The 16,569-nt window shown below is 38.7% G+C and overlaps 1 protein-coding gene across 1 annotated transcript; it reads right to left on the bottom strand.

The window, feature by feature from the left end:
- Window positions 1–11,770: 11,770 nt before the first annotated feature.
- Window positions 11,771–15,812, bottom strand: RAP2B (RAP2B, member of RAS oncogene family). Its single transcript, XM_037008221.2, has one exon. It carries the CDS (start codon window positions 15,246–15,248, stop codon window positions 14,697–14,699), a length of 552 nt encoding a protein of 183 aa, XP_036864116.1. The 5' UTR covers window positions 15,249–15,812; the 3' UTR covers window positions 11,771–14,696.
- Between the last annotated feature and the right edge of the window lie 757 nt (window positions 15,813–16,569).

Genomic DNA, 16,569 nt, shown 5'->3' on the forward strand with positions numbered 1-16,569 from the left:
AAAGCTATAATTTCACCTTAACCTCCACCCCTGGAAGAAAGAGGTAGGAGGAAAAAAAGATCTATTAGAGATCAGGTTCATCCTTAGTTTATACTCTCTCTTTTCATTTACTCAACCGTAACTTGTATTTTTCTGTTTTGAGCCCAAGAAGCCAATTTCAGGAAACTGAGCCTAATGCATTAGAAATCAGCTTTCTGCTGAGTAGGATTATTGAAGGCATTAAAACTCTATTTTGAAAGGAAGACTGTTTGGCCTTATTTCAGAGGAAGAAGCAACTTTGTGCTATTTCTAGCAACACAATATAGGTGCACTAAATAAACTTTTTCATTTAATTCTAAGAATGCTATATTTAGGGACAAAATAAACCTCAGTTGTTCTCCTCAGCATGAAAGCAATAAATGGTCATTCAAATTACTCAAGAAAGTAATATTAAGTTTTTGTCTTCTTTTTAAAAAGTGGATGATTACTTGAAGTTCTAGAGAATCAGAAATAGTTCAAACTGAGCTCCACAGGAAGTAGGAAATAAGGCTCATCATGTCCTTACCCAAGAGGCTCTGAACAGCTGTTCTTTAATCTGGGAGCCTGGATGATGACTGTGACAAGTGAAAGTGCCTAAGATTTAACTGCGTTGGAGTCTGAACATTCTTTATACCCTATTTTACAAAATAGGAGAAAGGAGAGATTAACTACAGGGAAAAAGAGAGATCTGGAGGCAGAGATATTCCCTCTATCCTTTATGAGCTAACATTGATTCAGTGGAAGGAAGTTAGTGTATATTTATTTATTTATATATGTGTATGTTTATGAAATGTGTCTAAACTATACTCTCATTCCTTGATAGGCCATTACTCACAATGGGATTAAGCAACTATCCTTCAATATCCACAAGAATTCACCCACTGAGGCTAAGATACCATCTGGTTGCTATTCTTCTTCCTCACTTCTAGTCCTTAGTCAGAATAGTTTCCCTTCAAGACTTGATTTAAAATGAAAGCAATGAAAAACAGACTGAAATTTTCAGAGGAAGTCATAACACAACGCAGAGTATACTATTTTCATCCATGCCCAACTTTTCCACATAATCACTTAAAATGCAGTTACATGGTTTGTGCTGAGGGGCCTGAGTTTCTCATGTAATCATTCACGAGTGAAAAGTAGTTTAATTACATTTGGGGGCCATCTATCTTCATCACCACTCAAAAGGAAATTAATGTATTTTTTTCTCTAATTTACAGAATTAGAGACCTTAATCATGAATTTATGGATAAAGTGCACATGCTTCTGAAATAGAAGTGAATTATCAGCAAAGAATTCACAGCACATTATCTCCATTAATTGGCTCCCAGTACATACTGTAATTCCTTACCCTCCATGAGCACAGTAAGTTTTTTTGTTAGCTCCACCATCAGTGATCTAACAGAGAGGTACTACAGAAAGAAGTGTTTTTGTAATAGAGCTTTAACCTGAGAACCCCCTATTATCAGGAAGATATTAGCAAGTTTTAGAATTGCCTTTTTAAAATGATACTGTGATTCAAATGTTATTTTTACATAAGGACTGGATCTCCATACACAAAATAGAATGCTTAGTATTTCAAAATTGGGATGGTAGATGTCAAGAACATGATTGATTTTGGAATAAGATATTAAAGTACAGCATAAACAAGGGCCAGATGAAATATCATCAAGTTATTCTTTACTCCTATAGTTGCTCACTTAGAATTACTGCCAGGTCAGGCAGGCATCCACTCTCCAGGGTATCCCAAAGGCAATCTTCAATGGAGGTTATATTGAATTGGGAGTTGACAATCTGATTTTATTCCCATTTTAGCCCTTAGTTGACTTCTCTGGGCAAGTCATATTTCTGGGCTTCAGCTTGAAGTTATTGACTATATCCATGATTCTCACGTTGAGGACGTGAACAAGCAGCAGAATATCCCAGGCATGCTCATGCTTCCCAGGCCTCCCCATACTTACTCAATTAGAAACTCCGGGGATGGGCTTCAGCAGTATGTGGTTTCACAAGCCAGCCAGGTGATTCTCATGTACTCTCAAGTTTGGAGACCAATGGATTGTGTGACCTCTAAACTTTCTTCTAACTGAGGTAATCAGCATCGATTGGGGATAACATCTCCATAGTTAAGTAAACTCTTCTCTCCCTAAATTTCAATTATACTTCATCTATGACTATTTTATGCCTTTTCAACAAGGTGCTGCTGAAGCCGTTGGTCTGGGAACCCTTCATTGAGAACCACTGCTAAGGACCTAACCCCATTGGCACTTGGATGACTGTAGAGCTAACTGAAACAGTATGGTGTTTGTTGAGAGTGAGGAATTAAATGTTATATTTTAAAAATTGAACAAGTCTGAAACAAGGATAGAGTAGACACACATATGTTTATAATACAAAGTATTTAATATTTATAGGTAAACTATTTTTCTAAACAGGAACATTTACTTTTAACAGTCTTTGATGGGCACCATATAATGTATCCTTTTTATTTTTCATTTCCTAAGTGCCATATCTCTATTCACAAAGAAACTTCTTTTTTGCAGTGGGGGAATCAAACCATTTTATTGAGGGGATTTGGAGGAGGATGGAAGGGCTAGCTGTCAATGGGATCTGAACTCCACAGCCTGGCCAGGACCTCCCCAGATTCACAGTCCCAAAAAGCAAACAACTTCTTGAAAATCTTACCATCTTACCATCTGAGAATTCAATTTGTTTCTACTAGTTTATGTATTTCTTGGTTCTCTCTCAACCTAATTACTTTATGGGTTTCTTGAAAGGTTTTGAAACTATTGCTTAGAAAATTATTCTAATTCAGTACTGGTTATTCAAAAATGCTCTGAGTTCAGATAGGTTTGAGTTTCAGCAAACAGGCTGGGAAGACACAGAAGTGAGAAGTCAAGTCACAGATTAGAAACGATCCAGACAAACATGACTAGGGTGAATACCGCTGAGTTTAATAAGGGTCTGCCATTCTGAAAAATAGAATTCCAGGTGTTCAAAGTAAAAAGATAAAGTAATTTAAGAAACAAATGTCTAACATAAGAAAAGTCCAGTGTGTGAATATACAAATTTGAATTGTTAGCTAGTGGTTATTTGAATTAAAAATAACTTATTTGCTTTCAAATAATTCAAAGATGTGCCCATTAAGTAGTAAGTTTCTTAATTGTACTTTAAATTCCATTTAGCTTTCATACAGTTATTTCATAATCACATCCACTGCATAAATCAAGGCATATCTGCTACGTGGAAAACCAGGGCAGAGCAGGGCACTGGTTTAGAACAAAATACACTAATTTCTCTAAAGTCCTGGAATGTTTTTGACTACTTCTGACAGCTTTACAGAAAATTTCAGTCCTATTAACAATAACACCATAATTGCCATTCCAAGCTATAGATATGCAGGATTGATGAATAAAATGAACAGGCCGCAAGTTTTCATTTCACAACATTTTTCTGCAGCTGATACAGAACTTTGAAATATTCCAACTTCTCTGGTCATTGTTACTTATTTTTAGTGTTGCAGTCAAGCTTACTCCTTTCCTCTTGTAACTAACTGTTCATTCATTCATACAACTAATACTGAGTTTTGGTTCATGCCAGGCTGACTTCTATGCACTGGGGTAAAAAGATGAGGCCTTGCCCATATACACCTCTAGTGGAGGAAATCAATAATAAAATCCAATGTGAGAATACATTTTAAATGTACTGAAGGCACAGACGGCATCTAATTCTTGATGTAGTGCTTATTGCTTCAGAAATGCCTTCTCATGGTTTGTGGATGGCTATGTCCTTCAAATAAAGTAAGGGAAACTAGCATATATATATATATATATATATATATATATATATATATATATATACACACACATATTTGAACTCATCATTTTATAATACTGTATTCTAATTAAGGAAGTTTACCAGATTTTCTGATACATATTTTTTGAGACTGTAGTTCCATATCTATGATATCACTTAAGAAATTCCATTCCTGCATACTATATATCATGAATTTAAATGCACACTTTAATATAATTTTTTTGATTCAGAATGCAAAAATATTATGGCTGAAATCCTAAGTAAATCCTCCTTCTATTACTTAGCAATCTTCCTGTTCTCAATATGCAGATTGTACAAATACAGCACTACTCCCCACCTTCCTTCACTTTCTATTCCTGGAAACCACACAATTAATCTAAAGTAAGATAAAAATTAATTAGAGTTACATTGCATATATTAACCATGGCATGAAGCAGGGAGTTAAATAAGACAGTAAATTATAGTTGCTATGGGAACCATAATTTAGTATTTTGGGCAAAAGCTTTAAGTCTATTCAGGTCAACTATAATTTAAAGAATAATATCAAGAGAAAATACTCTGATAGATCAATTTTTAAATAACAAACTTTAAAAGATTTCATCTTTGCTCCAAAATGTACATAGAATAGCCAAGAAAATATCTGTTTCACAAACTTGATTAAAAGAATGAAATTTCAGTGACACTAATACTGACAGCAATCACAAAATCCACTTACTTTCTTTACTATATTCCTTATTCTCTTTAATAAAATACTACTGTTCTACTGTTTAATGAAACTGGACTTCTATACAAAGTTTGTATTCTGATACTAAAAATGTAAAAAAAATCAATTCCCTGTAATCTGCCTAAATTCTGATATGTGGTGCTCTACACTCCATTTGGAATTAAGTTCATACAACAAAATCTGTTCATAGTCCCTGGCAAATGAATGACTATTTTCCAATAGAGTGGGCCAGCCTTGAAAAATAAGAAAAAGAAGATAATTGAAGTGGTCAGAAAATTGTTTAACATGTGAAAATTGGTGATTCTCACTGTATGGCACTGTGTTATCATGCTGATACTTTTCATCATATATTTTTTTAATTGCATATTAAATGACTAAACAAAAATGCTGTAGGAGGCAACTTTTTTGTTTATTTATTTCTAGTGTGTTATCTCCTTTATACATTATCCAAAATTGTTAACAGCAAAATGGCACTATAGTCCCACTGTGCATGCATTTTTTATGCTTCCCTATAGCCTAGCACAAATCATATACAGTACTTGTAATTAAAAGGGTAAATATTTTGCCAAAATCAACAACACCATGATAAATCCAAACTACTGTATGACCTTTGGATAATTCACATACATACTTTTTTTCTATCCATAAATTGTTACTCTTCTGAGGAAAACATCAGAAAGGAAAATTGTTAGTGTTTTTGCTACAAAATGTAAATTAGAGAGTTTATTATCGTACTTTAAAAAAATAATTGCTTTTTTTCAAACAGTAGTCAAATGGTAATTAATCAAACAAAAGTGTGAATTTCATTTCCATTTAAAATATTGCAGGAAAATCATTCTAAGCTATAAAAAGTAAAAGCAAATAATGACATTGCAAAACATCCTACACAATTAATTTATGTGTTTAAATTTATGAATACATATATTTTCTTGGCTACTGCCTACAGTGATTCATAACTGAATATTTCCCTTGTTACAGACTTTAATTAAAAAGAAAATATAACACTCCCCAAAGGCAATATAACCTAAAGATAAGAAAAAAGCAAAACAGCACAAATGATTATAAGAGAGGAAAACAGTATCAGAAAAATGGTATAAAACAGGAAATTTTGATATACCAAATCTATTTTCTCTGTCTTAATTGCGATCACATTACCAATTACATACGATGTTTCCATTTTCAATTTAATACAAAGATACTTCAGAGAATAAACTATTTCTGTTAACACTATCCATTCTAAAAAAAGACTTCTTAAATTTAAGAAGCAAGTTTCAGCTTTTACTTTTTTACTAAATCACTCATTTACTTTCACCAAACTACTTTTTATCATAAAGAATTCATTTACTGCCTACTATTCTTATAGAGACTTTCCAACTGGTTAGAACCTTTTGATGGACTTGGAGATTGTTCTTGCTAATAACAAAACTGTTATATTTCCTACTTACTAAATGGTAGGTGTCCAAATGTGCCCCCTGTAAAATGTAGAATCATACTTGCCCCACCAAGTAGGGTGTCTAATAGTTTGGTTGCTTAAAGTGTTTAGGAGTATATTGCACAGAATATAAAATACCTATTTCATTTAAAACTTAAGAACAAGAACAATCATGTCTGGCTTAGAATAAATTAAAGATCCATGGTCATTAATTCCTCATTAATGAACTTGCTGACAGGATACTTAATGCTGTATTTCAGGGGTTGGCAACCACAGCCTCTGTGCTGGCTAGAGCCTGCCAGATTCCAGAGGCACTTCATTACCAAGCAGTCACCCTGCCTCTGTCACCCACTTCTTGACAGCCCAGCTAAGGCACTGGAGCACAGATAAGCAAGTGCGGTTAACTAGCAGGAGTCCACACTGGACACAGTCATTTGTTCTGAAGGTAGCTGAGACAAAGGAAAGAAGGACAGGGAAGGAGTTGTAAAAGTGAAGATGAAGAGAGACAGGATGCATAAAACACATCCTTTCTACCCCAAAGTAAGGAGTCCAGATGTTGAATAGGAGCTTGGATTAACTGGAAAGAGATGGTGAGTGTAGTGGAGGGAGCTGAGAAAGGCTGAGAACTTCCCGCCAATCCAAAGAGGCCCCAGGCAAAAGTGAAACTGGTCTGGACCTCCCTTTCAGGGTTCTTTCTGTACTTCTAGGTTCCTCCACTTGCCCAGTAGCTGCCCTGAGGTACTCTCTGACCATGTAAGTTCATCACCCCAGCCAGAGCACATCCTCCTTTTGAATGGTGTTCTTTTTCCTTCCAGGTAACTGAACTCCCCAGTAAATCTCAATCCCTGAATGTTGTGTTTTTCTTCAGGTGTGCATTCAATCTATTGTTCCAAGCACAGCAGACAGCATTGATGTTTTGAAATATAAGCATTAATTCCATTGCTTGGGAGAAAGGAAAATTCCTAAGTGCTCCTAGTTTACTCAAGGTTCAATCCTTTTTCTCCTCTAGTTTGGTTTATGCCTGCCTTTTCCACCTCCACATAGTCAGGTTCACCATGACTGTCACCCCTGGGGCAGGGAGAGGGAGCTACTGGCATCTAGTGGGTACAGGCTCAGAACGCTTCTAAATATCCTAAAATGCACAGGACTGCTCTCCACAAAAAAGAAGTATCCAGTTCAAGATGCCTATAGTACTCAAGTTGAGGCTCCTGAGTTAAGAGTGAAATTTATTATAGTAGCATTATTACTCCATCCCATAGGTTTCTTCTCCTTTGGCCAATAGTAGCACTAAGCCTCAGTAAACACTGAAAAGCAATGCGTAGCTAATCTGCACACAGGAAATCCTCTAGTGTGGGCGGACTGCAGGAGTGGAGGTGACGGCTGAGGAACAATTCCACCTCAAACTGGAGTTGATTCTCCTTCTCAGCTCCATTACATTCTCCTTAGCAAGAGTACCAAGGCCGCCTGCTGAACACTACCAAAATGATTAAGGAAAAGATTTCATTGTCCTTTCTACTATGCTTCCTCAGATACAAAATAAAAACTGGTTTGTAGGAAAATGCAGAACAGTTTTGCTCTTTGGATTAGGTTTTTGTTTCTTGTTGGCCCTGCCTTTCAAGGTATAAGATTCTCTTAAAGAAAGAGAAGGCATTTGGGTTATTTCTCACTTTTTGACCTCAGCACAAGATTAATGAGAAAGAAGAGATGGCCTGGAAATATTTTTCAGCAATCCTTAGTATACTATGACAATTCCTATGATTGAATTCATTTTTAAAAATCTTCTTTTATCTGTTTTAAAAATGAAATACAGAGATTATGCCTCAACCCGAAGGTAATGTCTGTTTAGTGGGCAATCTTCTCTCACTAATTGGGTCTCTTTCAGTCTGGACCTCAAAGTGTGAAAAATACTTCTCTCTTTACACCATTACACAGAAAACACATTTATATATAGCCATTAGTTAAGCAGTTTGTAGATTTTTTATCAATGAATATAGATTACATTTGTGACAGAGAAAATCGTTTGCATAAATCAGACATGGAAGAATGAAATGATATACAAAAAGAAAAACATCAGGTAATATGACAAGTAAAGCTAAGATAACCAAACTCAGAGTAAAGAGCTCCAAATTCAAGACTTTTTTCTACTAGATGATGAATGATGTTGAAATCAAACTTAGAAATATACTTGTAATTCTCTTACCTAGTGAATGTTGAATGTAATTCTATCTTAAAAAATATTTTAAAATATATTTCATTGACAAATATGTTCTTATAGAATTATGCTAGTACTGATCTCTATAGAGGCTCTTTTCTTGAATGATATATAATACAATATAATGTTTGGGTTTAAAGAGAATATTTTAAAATAGTACATTAATATGTATAATAGTAAATAACATTAAAATATTCTGAGTTCATGACTAAATGTCATGATAAATGTAAAACTACTTTAGCTATAAAACTATAGGTAATAAATCTGCATCTCATAAATGGTTCTATAATAATCAGATTTAAAAAAAATAAAACAATGAGGTACCTTCAGATGAACTCTTTTGCTATCCCTCTAATTTTGTAACTTTCCACATTTAAAAATTAGTTTGTTAAATTCATGACATAGTCTATACAAAACTCACTAGAAATCATTTTGCAAAGTGCAGGTTAATAATAAAACTCCCTTCAATTTATATGGTTTTTAAATAATTGCTACTATTGTACTTCTTACAGCTTGTTGCCCAACATTTCTTTCTCTGAGCTGGTTGCCTTTTTCCAATAAACACTAAAGGCATGAGAACAAGAGCTTTTATATAAAATAACTATAAGCTTAGCAAACTTAAAACTCAGCGTAATTCTTTGGCACACTCATTTTTAGAAGATTACCTTCTACAAAAGAAATACCCTACTCTGAATCTTCCTCACATGAGGAATCCCAAAAGACTGTACTCTAAAAATTGTTTCTTAATATAACCTCAATCATCTTCCTTTTTTGCTTCCTTTATTTAAAAAAAAAAAGACAGTAAATACATTGTGTCTTTTCCTCATTTTTCCCTCTTCCCTTTAACATGAAAATATGAAAGCAAACTGATTTCTTACTTCTCAATGTTCAATTCTAGCTAATCTCAAACAGGAAGTTGGAAACCGTGCATAAAACTGGAGTTCCACATGCAACAAAACAAATATTAGTTACTTAAACCTCATGGGATCCAATTTTATTTGCAATATCCACATACGTTTCAAAGTAAAGTTCCAATTTGCCAACAAATTTACCTACTCTATTGCCTGCCAGACAGACCCATAGTATTAAATTATAATTGGTGGCATATGTCACAATGCTTTTCCACATACTCCTATTATGTAACATATATTATTCTCAGTTTTTGGTGATAAAAGCACAATGTCACTCTTCTGTCTGACTTCTTCATATTGAAGCATAAGTCCTTATACCACAGCTGATAGTATGTGCTCAATAAATGTTGAATAAGGAATGAATCAATTTCAGATGTTTACCAGTTCCTATTGCAAACATATTCTTAATCAAAAAACAAACTCAGGCCTTTTTTAGGCACCTCTATTCTCAAGGCATCAAAAATCTTTCTATTTTTAAAAAATGTTTTTGCTATATTTCCACAATTACCACAAATAAACCAACCGTACATTTTCAAACCTCTGATAAACTAGGCTACACATAATTTTGCCAGGTAATTAATTTAAATATAGTAAGTGTAGTCCATTGGACAAAAAAGCACATACTTTCTACACTTTAAGAGAAACATCCTCAAAGATTTCAGCTCCTTCCAATTTATAAAACAAATCAACCTCACAGTTCCCAAAGATTAAGATTCATAACAAAATAGATGCATGGCAATTTTAGGGTATGCATTGTCATAGAATGGACAACTGCAGAACTGCATGACACTGAATTGAGTAATTCATGGGCAGTCTGACTAGAAAATTGAGTTTATGTATTTACATACACACATATAGACACATATAGACACCCACATGGGGTTTATCATGACCTGAAGATTTAAGTTCCCAAATACAATTTCTTGTTTTGAATCCTTGCTAGGAAGTGTGAAAAGTTAAAGTCCTTGCCTTTAATTTTTAAGTAAAGAGAAGACAAATAATTCGAGGTATTCTTTTATCAAAGATAATTTTTTTCAACATTGTTTTATGAGGGAGGAGATGCTGATTCTAATTATTTAGGCCATGCCCTTTTCTAATCATCTCATTTTAGTCAACTTCTCAAATACCACCGCGAAACTGTTAACTTAATGTGAAAATGGTCAGCGTCTAGCTGCAATATGTCTATTCCATTTCACCCTCAACGGTTTAAAGATTCAGTGTCAATGGTCTTTGCCTTCAGCTATAGATTTCAATCAAGATTAGTCTATGACTTAGTGGTAGGCAGCGCCCTAAAATATCACACCCTAAATATCTGGGTAGCTCTTGATTACTCATGTGGAGTTTGGACTAGATTATTGGTTCTCAAAGTGTGATTGTCCCTGGAACAGCCATATGCATCATCTGGAAACTTGTTAGAAATTAAAAGTATGAGTTCATACTCAGACATACTGAAAAAGAAACCAGAGGGAGGGCCCAGAAATATGTGTTTTAACTTGCAGGTGATTTTGATGGTGGTTAAGTTTGAGAACTTCTGGACTAGGTGATCTCTAAAGACTTCTCGGACCACCAAAATCCACCATTACTAGTTATATATCTTCTACAATTAGCACCATGTTCAATTAAATGCATTCAATTATTTCTAGTATCTGAGTAAAATATGGTAAGAAATAACATTCTATCAATATTTAAAAATTTGCTACACTTTCACAAGGACAAAATTTGTATCCCAATTAAGGAGACACTGTGACAGATGTTTGATATCATTTTAACTAATGATGGTCATCTCCAAACTCAATCTTTATTTCTTTCATATTTATATGTATTATTCATAATGATTCCTTATTATAATTTCATCTATTGTGAAAAATATGTGCTTTTATGACAGTTAAGATACAGGCATTCTGCATCTATTTTTCAAGAGCAGCATTCTTGTACATACAGCGTTCTCTTTCCCATCCCACCTGTGAGAAACATTAAATTATAACTCAAAAGGGGGTGCAATTATCTTGCTAGTGGACACATTTATAAAACTACCTGAACAGTTCAAATGGATTAGGCATTTTAGGACGCCCACCTACAGGAAAGGTGAACTAATCAGGAAGCATGAAGCCTCATACATTTAAAGAATTCTAACCCCAAATAGATCTGATCCTAAAATGTAATTCAGTGAAGTCTATTTCAGCAGTTAACAATATGGAACTTATTTTACCTAAGAGCAAAAATGTTAGAGTTAAGGTACCTTCAACTTGTCTGAGGCAGTTACAGAGGAGAAAAATAATCCTTGGAAATAACATAAAAGCTTGGATGACTCAGGAACCAAAAGGAAAAGCTGTTTAAAAACAGCAGGGGTCAAGTTTAAAAGTTAACTTTTGCTCCCCAAGATAAAGATTTATTTCCCACCAGTTTGTTTGGACAGGTGATTGCCAACAACAAACTCCCTCACTTCCTTTAACACTCAGAAGTCAGCCCAACTTTTTCATGGAAACAAATGTTCTTATCTTTTCACACCATAATACTAAAAGGGGTTCTTAGCAGCCAAATAAACTGATGCATTTTTTAAAACAATGTCCTTAATATCTCTCAATTTTGTCAAGAAACTAATGGAGAAGACAATAAAACTCAAGACTACTATTTTCCTGCTCCAGGCACACACACAAAATTACTTTCATTGAGAATCCAAAAAGCATTTATTTTACAGTACTCAGTAAAAGCATATTAAAATCTTCTGTCCTGCCACCTCAGACCTATAAAGAATTTAGTCATGTAAGTGACTAAATCCTGAGTGCAGATGATTAATACACCCAGCAACCTATTTCATTTCCATTTTTCCATTTTCAAATATACCGTGTCAGGAGGATATACATTTCTTAAGTTAGTTAGGTACTTGACAGCATTTTATGTCAACAACTTCCATAAAAACAAAGCAAAACCATAAAACCACCAAGTGCCTTTTTAAAAAAAAGTTTTTCACATAGTACCTGATGTATGTCTTCAGAATTTTCAACACTTTAGATCTACTTATGCAACTAATTTCAAGTGCAAGAATGAATCCTCGCCAAGGCAAAATTTTGAGTAGCTTCTCAATTTCTGTATTTAGAATATATGTATCGCCTTCCAATTGAGTTTGATACTAAACTTAAGTGAGATCAGGAGTGAAAAAAAAAATGGTCATAGGACCATCACAGACAAATTTCTCTATTCCTCTTCCATGCTGGACTATGTCACTTGGGTTAAGGACACATTTTAAGGCAAGAGGTTCATACGGCTTGAAAGAAACCTGTGGCCTGTAATTTCTTTTGGTTTCCTCAGCAAAGTAAATTCCTACGTCAAAAGACCCTTCGGGGGACTTCATCTACGCTTCATAGACTCAAGCTAAACCAAGCTCTTGATATGTCATACATCTTCTTTTATTCTACAGAGCTTTTATTTGTAAAGTGGCCCTTAAAAGTAAATAGAAAACAAAAAGCTCACACTGCCTCCTACTGTCAGAAGGAAAATTTCATGAGGTCAAAATGGTCCACAAACTGCAATTTAATGAGAGCAAGGGGTTTGTCTTTAGTTTTTCCTTTTTTTTCTCTTTTTTAATCAAACGACCAATTCAAAACCTCAAATAGGGTGAGGTTCTGTCTACAACTCATACAAATGTACTGCAGAAAACACTATTAGGTATGACTTAAGAATTGGAAATCATCTTCCCCAAACATGTTTTTGACTTGATCTGTGATGTAAATGAAAAAAAGGAAAAAAGAAAGAAAATTAAAAGTGCTACCCTACCTGACCCGGTTGGGTTGTGTTTAGTCTCCCAGATCAAAGGCAGTAGTAGTAGTTGGCTTCTTGCCTCCCTACCTGCTGTGAGGTAAACTGCTCCATGTCAGAACAGACAGTATCCTGCCCATCTCATAGTCTGATGGTATGGCCATACTCCAGGGCTTTCTAGACCTTGATGATTTTTTTCCATACTTAAGGTTAGGAATAATGTCACCTAACTTGTCAGAGATACTTGTCTTCAAAATTTGATAAACAATTCTTAGTGGCATCATGTACCTGCCTCTGTCCACCTCAACCATGATGCTGCATTGAATCACTGAATATGAAACACAGAAACACAATAGTTTGGGTTTCTTTAAAAATGAAGTTTGTATTAAAAGTCTTAAAATGAAGAGACAATGATTAAACGCATGTCTGGAATTAAAAATTACAATTAGAATTCTTGTGGTACATCACAACAGTAAAATTTTGCTCTTTGCTTCTGGAGAAACACCCTAGAACAGATAACCAAAAAAACCTAAAAATATAAAAGGGGAACTAAATACCTGAACATTTGAAAAATGAAGCAAAAAAAATTATTTTTTTAATTAAAAAATTGCAAGACATGGAAATTACATTTTAAAGGCTAGAATAATAAAGAAATTCACTGAACAACAGGACCTATTGTCCTGGCTCCTTCAGGAAGATTACTGAAAGGAAACTGGGAAGTGGTCTGGGGTATAACAGATTCTAGGATGTGGTGGGGAGTTCACAGGTTGGCACCGGCTGGAACAGCTGAGTTTTGAAGGCACTCTGCAGACACAGGGGTGCTGGGGGCCCTGAATCACATTTTCAACGTCTTTGTACTGTATTTTAAAGAGCTAGTCATCAAAACCTGTTACTGCCAACCAATAACAAAAAGCTAAACTTAAGAAAACACACATACATACACACACACACACACACACACACACACACACACACACAATAATAGTACACACAAAAAATGTGCAGATCTGTAACATTTTTTCACAGCTGATAAAAAAAAGAAAAAATACTACCGTTCTTCCCCAGACTCCCCTTTGATACAGTAGGTAAACAAAATAGATTTTTTTTCCACAAATATCAGCAGACACTTTCTGGCACCTCACACTGTATTGGCATCAGTGTTAATAGTCCCCAGTTCAGATGTGCATACTTCAGATTGGATACACTGTAACAAGAATCCAACTTTGCATAGACATCCTCGGAATCGCAATCAGTCACGGGGTTGCCCTTCCAAACTGGCAGAAAAGGAACCAGATCTTAATTTCCAGCTACTCCTGAAAACAAGGGAAGAACAAAAGTTTCCTCCTGTCTTCCTGCTCCTTCATTTAGTTCTCCCGGACTTCCTTCCATGTATTTAAAACTTGGAACCAGAAAACGGTTGTTGAAGAAAAAAAAAAGTCCCCCCCCACCTTCCACCTTCCCGTCCTCTTCGTCCCCCACCCCATTCTCTTTCCAGGCTGAAACTTTTGCTTGCCGGTGTTAAGGCTGCCAATGCAGCACCCTACGGCTACTTAAACGGGGAAATATGCGTCAACCAAAATCAGTGACAAACGTACATGCTGCCAAGAGCCACTTTTCCATCGCGTCTCGGATGGTCAGGACGGGGCACTCCCTCAGACACAGGGCAGAGGCAGGGGGACGCCGGCCGCAGAGGCCAGCCGGGCTCCCCGGATACCCCGGCCAATGCAAAGTCGTCTCCAATCTCAAAGCTAGAAGAGAAATCACATTTAGAGAGTCGGGTGCGTTTGGCTTTTGTACGCAGAGCGCGGCCGGCGCGCGGCAGCCGCGGGGGCCTCAGAGGATCACGCAGGCCGAGCAGCAGCCCTCGTCGCCGTTGGGCTGCGCAGCATAGTTCATCTGCCGCACGATCTCTGCGAAGAGCTCGTCCACCGAGGCTTTGTTTTTGGCCGACGTTTCCATGAAGGGGCAGCTCCACTCCTCGGCTAGGGCCTTGCCCTCGCCGTACGAGACCTCGCGCTCGCCCTCCAGGTCCACCTTGTTGCCCACCAGGATCATTGGCACGCGCTCGTACCGCTTCACGCGGATGATCTGGTCCCGCATGGGCTTGATGTCCTGGAAGCTCTGCTGGTTGACGAGGCTGTAAACGAGGATGAAGCCCTGGCCGTTCTTGATGTACAGATCCCGCATGGACGCGAACTGCTCGGTGCCCGCGGTGTCCAGAATCTCCAGCACCGACGGCGACGAGTCCACCTCAATCTCCTTACGATAGAAGTCCTCGATGGTGGGGTCGTACTTCTCGATGAACGAGCCCGTCACGAACTGCACGGTGAGCGCGGACTTGCCCACGCCGCCCGAGCCCAGCACCACCACTTTGTACTCTCTCATGGCTCCGTCGGCGCTCTAGCCGCGCCTGCCGTGGCCCCGTCGGGGCTGCGCGCCGGGGAAAGGCTGGGTTTGGCGGCCGGACTTCTCCCTTCCTCACCTCTGCAGGAAATACCTACGAGAAGGTGGCTGGAGAGCGCAGGGCGCACAAGTCATCAAATGGGGGCCTGGGGCCCGGCCGGCCGGCGGCGGCGCGTCCCTGGGGCGCGGGCCCGGTGCCCCGCAGCAGCTCTTGGCGGAGGCGGCAGCCGCAGCCTCGGCGGCGGACCGGGAAGACAATGCCGGCAGCCTGTGCGAGGGGACGGCTGCAGCTCCTTGCCGAAGCAGCCCGGGAAGGCGAGGAGACGGTGGCGGCAGGCTGCGGAGGTGGCTGCTAATTGCGCGCCGGACTGGGACGCGCGTGGCATGAGTCCCTGCAGAGCGTGCGCCCACCGCCGAGGCCCATCGAGCTCTCCCGCAGCCTCCGCGGGGCGAGGGCTTCCTACTCGCCGCGCGCACCCCGGCCCTCCCTGGCCCGGCGAGCATGCCCAGTGCGCCACCGGCCGCGCCCGCCCCATCCGCCGCTCCTGGTTTTCAGGGAGGCCTGGCGGGGGCGGAGCTGTGGGTGGGGCTCGCGATTTGAGTCTGGTGGAGCGGATTCAGGAGAGGCACGGGTGTAGGAACTCGTTGAAAAATGTGTGGGCGTGTGTAGGTGTTTAAGAGGAACTGGGAAAGTTTGGGTGCGAGGATGTAGACGGGAAGAATGGGTTTATGCAGGAGGGCCTCGGCTCCGCGAGAAGCGGGTGGGCGCGGCGGACCGCCCCGTAATCGGGTGGGCTGAGCTCTTGCGAACTCCCGTTTTCAAAAGCCCGTGCACTCCACTCCGTGAGGCCCCAGCGGGTGTGCGCCTCAGGGCTGCAGACTCAGAGGGCACTTGGGTGCCTGAGCGGCGTGGGGAGCATCTTCCCGCAACCCGGCCGCAACTCTGTCTAAACGCTCCTCGGGCCTTCTCTGGCCAACTCCTCCGACACTTATTCCCCCGCCTAAAGAAAACAGGTACACTGGGCCTGAAACACTGTCCTAACGAGGTAAGAAGCAGCCTCTGATGACTGGAGTCCTCTTTGGGCTGGGACCTACCGGTCCCACCCACCTCCCCCTTTGGCTTGGGTCAAAACCCGGAGACTGCAGTGCAACCCAATTCTGAAGTCGCAGGGGGCCCACAACTAGTCAGGGCATGCTCAGTGGGAAGAGCAGGTTTTCGGGCTTGGAAATAGGAAGCTCTTGCACCACACACCCACACTCCTGCTCAAATTACTTCTCTCAGACTAGGGACTCATTGGTCCCG

Source organism: Manis javanica, chromosome 3 (assembly GCF_040802235.1).
Source record: "Manis javanica isolate MJ-LG chromosome 3, MJ_LKY, whole genome shotgun sequence".
Taxonomy (NCBI): Eukaryota; Metazoa; Chordata; class Mammalia; order Pholidota; family Manidae; genus Manis; species Manis javanica.

Bases quoted from the DNA above. Each gene is read 5' to 3' on its own strand.
- RAP2B (XM_037008221.2), bottom strand. From the start codon at position 15,248: ATGAGAGAGTACAAAGTGGTGGTGCTGGGCTCGGGCGGCGTGGGCAAG.